Source organism: Nicotiana tabacum, chromosome 17 (genome assembly GCF_000715075.1).
Source record: "Nicotiana tabacum cultivar K326 chromosome 17, ASM71507v2, whole genome shotgun sequence".
Taxonomy (NCBI): domain Eukaryota; kingdom Viridiplantae; phylum Streptophyta; class Magnoliopsida; order Solanales; family Solanaceae; genus Nicotiana; species Nicotiana tabacum.
The window spans coordinates 124,000,026-124,007,199 of record NC_134096.1 but is presented as its reverse complement, the minus strand read 5'-3'; the positions used below and the strand labels follow the sequence as shown (position 1 = coordinate 124,007,199).

At 32.6% G+C, this 7,174-nt stretch overlaps 1 protein-coding gene across 1 annotated transcript; it reads left to right on the top strand.

Annotated features, from left to right (window-relative positions):
• Positions 1-3,341: 3,341 nt before the first annotated feature.
• LOC107791134 (uncharacterized) lies at positions 3,342-4,748 on the top strand. Its single transcript, XM_016613144.1, has one exon. It carries the CDS (start codon positions 3,342-3,344, stop codon positions 4,746-4,748), a length of 1,407 nt encoding a protein of 468 aa, XP_016468630.1.
• Positions 4,749-7,174: the final 2,426 nt, after the last annotated feature.

Sequence of the window (7,174 nt, the reverse complement as noted above, 5' to 3'; positions counted from 1 at the left end):
GTCTTAATAGTCTAAGCAACCTCATAATTTGGCACTTAGCGGAAATAATTCTTCTCCATTAAATAATTTTACCGAAAAGTCCTTAGTCATCCCAGTTTGAAATAATAAAACACATAATGTATCTTAATTGTATAGATTAACTTTTATATTCCAATGAAGGCTTCACATATCCGAATATATACTATATTAAAAGCACGTAGACCTTTAGCGAAATGACGTTCGTCTATTTTACTCTTTAAAACTAGATTTCACGTTGCACAAAACAGTAATTTAAATTATTTTCCTAAATTATAGGAATAGTCATTTAATTATTTCGATATATTTAGAAATACTCTCTTAGTTATTTCCTTAATCTTCATATAAACTCTATCTAGGTTTAGGGTATTAAATCCAAGTACTTCACTAGTATTTTTTATATTTGGTTTACGAGTAGTTTTTTGTTATAAAGGTTTTGGTTTAGTTGTCCTATTTTTTCTCTTTCTTCTTCCGTTTTAGGAGTTCTTTTTCAAGGTTTACAGGTATTTTGTTTAAATAACAACATAGTCATTTAAGTATTTATTATATTTAGAATTTTGATATCAACTAAATTTTTTGTTATTAAATCATGCTTGGGAGCAAGAACAAATATCTAGCGATCACAAACGTAGTAATCTCAAACGTTCATCAATTCTAATTTTTTAGAATTCAAATATCAAGTTTAACTAAAAAGATATTTTAATTTTAAGACCACAAAAGAAAGAGAAGTATTCGTAAGATTTAATAACACTAATGGTTGTATTAACATAAAAATTCAAAAGTGATATGTCAGAGTAATTTTTTATTATTCTGAATACGGATTTCTTATTGAAAAAAAATTATAATTACAGTTAGATATTTAAAACTTGGGAGAGCTAATATTAAGATTTGAATAAACAAAAACATCAAGAATTAATAATTAAGTCCTTAAATCAATTAAGTAAAAAACATCTTTGATTTAACTAATTTGCAAAAAATCTAATTCATTCTTTTCGAAATTTATCATATAAATCAGTTATAATATAGTATTAAGAGTCAAATTGTTAAAATGCAAACATTGAACAATAAGGATAAAACTTTAGAAGAAAATATATTCTAAGTGAGTTGTTATTACCCGCCATCCTTGTACATAGTGGTTGGGGAGTTCTCTCCAACCTACTAGGTCAAGGGTTCAAGGTTGAGTAACAGTATCAACAAACAACAACAAATGAGGTATTCTAAAATACCTTTAATTTTTTTTTTTTTTAAAAAGAGTTCTCATTAGTCCTTTTTTCTTTGGTATTCATTTAAACAAATGACAACTCCCTATACTAATTTTCTATGTATCATTTTACTTACCGTAAAATATTAACTTAATATAGGCATGTTAAAACTTAACATTTGATCACTTGATTTACATGTTTTTCCTGTCCTTTATTGATTGAAGCTAGGCACACGTGCAACACACGTACACTAAAACTAGTATATATCATACTATATTATAAGCATGAACACCTAAAGTCTAAATTTAAATTACTCAAATGTCCTTCAAAATCTGATATACCATTTTACCCTTTAAAACTACACTATTCATTCCAAATTAATGTATAGAGATGTAAAAACAGTTAACTGGAATATACAATGTATATTGTACTATTTGGCGTGGGGTATCTTTAGTACACTGAATTAAATAACCAGTATTTCCAACTAAATGTATACGGTAATAATTAGTAGGAGAAGAAAAGGTGTCATGAGTTACTCAACTTACAATGAATGGAGTAATTTATTTATTTCACCATAAAGCATAGCCATAAACGTTCCAGGTTGCAATGAATAGATCAATTAATTCGTTTCGCACTAATTTGTATTTGATAGCCTTTAGCAACGAGTGCATATGTATGCAGCCGACTTTTATTAATTTGTTTGTGTTTCGCGTTTTTGTTTAATTTTTTTTTTTGTTTGATCACGTGATTCGTTATATTGATGTTTTCAGGCAAAGATTGCAGTAGAGATTAGTGCAAAAGCAAATAGACAAAAAATCGAAAGAGCATGCAACAAACTTTGAATGTAGAAGTAGCCGAAATATATTTCAATAAGCTATGTGAAGGTATGATTGTGAACTTTTTTATTCTGCAACTAATTCTTCTATTTAAATGGAAGTCTACTAATATCTAATTAAAACCATAAAAAACTAAGGGATACATTGTTGATTAAATGAGATTAGAACTAGTGAAATTGGAGTTTATTAGTCTATAAGATTCTTCAACAAATGTTGAGGTTATGTTAATTTCTTTCCATTTAACTAGATTTACAATATATTTATCATGATGCAATTTCTTATTTTAATCCGAGCAAGTAAAATGTAACAGCCCAGTGCGTTAGTGATATTGTCCGCTCTGGGCCTGGCCGCTGTCGCTCCCTTCTAATTCAGTGAAGGGAGACAATTTGCTATCGCTATCGCTTGTAAGCTTCTGATAAGAATTTCTCTGGTACTTAAAGCATCTCTGCAAATAGGTCTTTTCGTGAGTGTTTAATTTATCGTGAGTGATCAATACTTTCCTAGCACCAGGAATTTTTGTCGTCGTTTAATTTAGCATTAACTGTGAACTAAGAGAGAACAATTCTCCCAACGATTCATATTTTCTATCTTATTATAGAACTGAACTTTCAATAATGTGATATAAGATACTTCTACGTATATGTATTATTTGGTTTCTGCTGATTATTAGATTGTTGTCCTTATATTTTTATTGAACAACTATTTCTGGGTTTGAGAAAAAAAATAATGAAGATATATTGTTCCTATTGTTAACCAAGTAAAATCATTTCCAAAGAGGGCAACATGATAACTGAAGAAGAATGAAATTAATATAATCTTATATTTTTAATATAGATAGGGGGAAAAAAAGAAGCTTATGTGCCCTTTATAAGTTTACTAGCAAACAAAGCTGAAGTGATATACTTTTTAAAATAAATAAACTCCACTTACAAACATGCGTTTAATAGAAAACAGAGGCAACCTCTACTAGTTCTCTTCTCTTTACTCTTCCAGATTTGGTGCTATCAATCTACTTAAATTGGTGAAATAATTAATATATTATAAAGTACTCAAATAGTGTTTCGGTTTTGTCATTGTTTGATAGATAGGAAGCATGAGTTCTTTTAACTCTTCCAGATTTGGTGCTATCAATCTGCTTAAATTGGTGAACTCTTCCAGATTTGGTGCTATCAATCTGCTTAAATTGGTGAAATAATTAATATATTATAAAGTACTCAAATAGTGTTTCGGTTTTGTCATTGTTTGATAGATAGGAAGCATGAGTTTTTTTAGAACTGATCGTATATGGATGTATAATAGGCTAGTGCCTAGTCGAAAAGGAGTTACTACTGAGTTCCTAGAGGGTATGGAGGGATTTGTAGAGTTTGCATTAATGCAACATGACTTCGTTTCTAATGGGAGTATAAGGTGTCCATGTTCAAGATGTAGAAATATTAGTGGGTTTCTTGAACCTCATGATGTTAGAGCACATCTGTACAAGCATGGTTTCATGCCTAACTATTATCAATGGGAATCACATGGGGAGCCTTTTATACCAATTTCTAGACCTCAACCTAGTAGGAATACAGAAAAAGAAATAGGTCCTGAGATAACAACAGAAAATCCGTATCGCACTATGGTATTGGATGCAATTGGTCATAGTTTCAACTTTGAAAGTGATGGATTTAATTTGGATGGTGAAGAAGAACAACCTCCTAATCGAAATGCTCAAGAATTTTTTGATATGCTAAAAGCTTCAGAAGAGCCATTGTTTGATGGATGTGTTAATCATTCTACGTTGTCAGCGGTCTGCAGGCTATTGAACATTAAGTCCGAGTTTAACATGAGTGACAATTGCTATAACCAAATTTTGCTATTTCTGAAGGAGCTCTTACCTGAAGATGCTAAGTTACCTAACGATTACTACAGGACTAAACAAATGGTTGCAAAACTTGGGCTAGGATATGAAAAGATAGATGTATGCAAGACAGGTTGTATCCTATATTACAAGGGTAATAAAGATAAAGTGAATTGTCCAAAGTGTGGTCAACCACGTTATAAGCCTAAGAGAGGAGGCAATGGAAGGCAAAATGATGTTGCATATAAAGTACTACGTTATTTTCCTATAACTACGAGATTACAGAGGTTATATATGTCAACAAAGACTGCTGAAAATATGATATGGCATTGGAAATCTCGTCGAGAACCTGGGGTAATGAGTCATCCAAGTGATGGAGAGGCATGGAAAAAGTTTGACCAGTGCCATTCTGGCTTTGCAGCTGAGCCTCGAAATATTAGGCTTGGACTTGCAGCTGATGGGTTTAGTCCATATGGGCAGATGGCCCATCCTTATTCTTGTTGGCCAGTAATCATTACACCATACAATCTTCCACCTGAAATGTGTATGAGTAGCCCGTACATGTTCTTAAGTCTTCTCATTCCTGGTCCAAAAAGTCCCGGAAAGAATATAGACTTATACTTACAACCGCTTATTGATGAATTGAAGCAATTATGGGTTGATGGGGTTGAGAATTATGACTCTTATAAAAAACAAAATTTTCAAATGCGAGCTGCACTTATGTGGACTATCAATGACTTCCCAGCTTACGGAATGTTGTCTGGTTGGAGCACCCATGGTCATTTGGCATGCCCTTGTTGTATGAGAAAAAAGTTAGGCGTTTCACTTAAAGGATGGAAGAAAAGCTTCATTTTTTGATTGTCATCGTCAATTTTTGCCAATAGGTCATTCATTTCGCATGGATAAAAAATTATTTTTAAAAGGAAGAGTTGAGCACTCTGCTCCTTCTCCTAGGTTGTCTAGTGAAGAAGTTTGGAACAAAGTGCGTGACTTACCAAATATTTTTGATGATCGCGCCTCCGATAAGTTGCCAGGATTTGGGGATCAACATAATTGGACAAAATAAAGTATTTTCTGGGAATTGCCATATTGGCGCACGAATATTATTCGGCATAATCTCGATGTGATGCATATCGAGAAAAATGTGTTTGATAATATATTCAACACAGTAATGGATGTAAAGGATAAAACGAAAGATAATTTAAAAGCTAGAATGGATGTGCAGACTTATTGCAATCGTCCCGAGCTTGAATTGAAGGAGTATCAAGGGAAAATTTTGAAGCCAAAGGCAGCATATTCATTGACAAAAGAACAAAGAAAGTTGGTATGTGAATGGGTGAAAAACTTAAGGTTTCCAGATGGTTATGCTTCCAATTTGTCTAGATGTGTAGACATGGAAGATTATAAATTATCAAGGATGAAGAGCCACGATTGTCATGTATTTCTAGAAAGGTTGCTACCAGTTGCATTTCGAGATTTTTTGCCAGAGCCAATTTGGAATGCCTTAACAGAGATTAGCTTATTTTTTAAAGGTTTATGTGCAACTGTTTTAAAAGTAGAAGATTTACAGAAGCTTGAAGAAAGCATAAAGATAACAATTTTCAAGATAGAGAAAATATTTTCTCCTGGTTTCTTTGATCCCATGGAACATTTGCCGATTCATTTAGCATATGAAGCAATAGTCGGTGGTCCAGTTCAGTTACAGTGGATGTATCCTTTTGAGCGGTAAGAGTCTAATTGGATCTTGATTAGATAATTAATTTATTTACTTAACAATATACTAAAATATATTTTAATTGCAGGGAGCTGCACACTTACAAAAAGAAGGCAAAAAATAGAGCTCGTGTCGAGGGATCAATATGTGAAGCTTATATCATTCAAGAAATTTCAACATTCAGTTCCCATTATTTCCAGCCTAACGTGCAAACTAGGCTTAATAAAGTTACTCGAAATGATGATGGAGATGAAGTTGATGCACCTGATGGTTGTTTGTCCATCTTTTTGCATCCAGGACGTTCGAGTGGGGTGAAAGAAGGTCGATATTTGACCGATGATGAGTGGGATGCGGCACGGTTGTATGTTTTATTAAATTGTGAGGAGGTTCAACAATTCGTCCTGTAAGTTGATATTTTTGACCAATATAGTGCATATATATTACATGAATGAGCTAACTTAACTATAATTTTATTGCTTTTGTAGTATCTTTGAACATGAATTGAAAAGGAATTTTGAAAATATTAGCCTCGAGCAAATTGATAAAGAGACAAATAGTAGATTTGCCAAGCGGTTTGAAACTTATGTGAGTAAATGACAATTGAATAAAAGAATTGTAGTCTTTATTTGTCCTGACTTAAAATTTATATTTAACTAAACATACTATTGGTCTATTTGTTTTATTAATAGGCTCCTAATCCAGCTAATAACATAACTGATGAGCGGTTGAAAGACTTAGCTTCTGGTCCTTATAAGTGGGTTGAAACATGGCCGCAGTATTTCACGAATGGCTATAAGTTCGACACTCTAACATATGGCTCTAACAAATCAACTATGAATAGTGGTGTGTGCATCAAAGAAAAAAGTTGGAGTGACTATGAAAGTGACTACTATGGATTACTCGTTGACGTGATACAACTAGAGTATTCTAATCCGACAAAGAAAAGAACTACTCTTGTGTTATTCAAATGTGATTGGTTTGATCCAACGGTGGGTCGAGGACTGAAGGTCCATAATCATTATGGTCTAATCGATATCAATCATAAGAAAAATTTCTTGAGCTATGCCTATGAACCTTTTGTGTTGGCTGAACAAGCACAATAAGTATATTTTGCAGAATATCCCAGTAAAAGAAAAGATAGAGTTGATTGGTGGGCAGTGTGCAAAATAAAAGCTAGAAGCCGTATTGATTCCCCAAATATCCCGTACCAAGAAGATGAGGATTTATCCACAGTACTTTCAAATGTCATTGATGATCTTGATTGCTTACGCCATGAAAATGGTGAATTGGAAGTACATGACATTGAAAAAGAGATTGCTGAAACTGAAAGAACACATGATATTGATGCTATTGAAAATGACGAAGAGATAGAAGAATCTGATTATGAATCTGATGAAGATGAAGATGAAGAAAATGAACAAAGTGAATGAAATTTGAGCATAATTATGGTGAAAATGATGATATTGAATGATAAAAAGATTGTTGGTATAGCAGATGGCTTTTTACTGTAACTTTTTTGTCTGTTTTCTTTTATTGCTATTGCTGGGTATAGCAGATGATTTTTTACTGC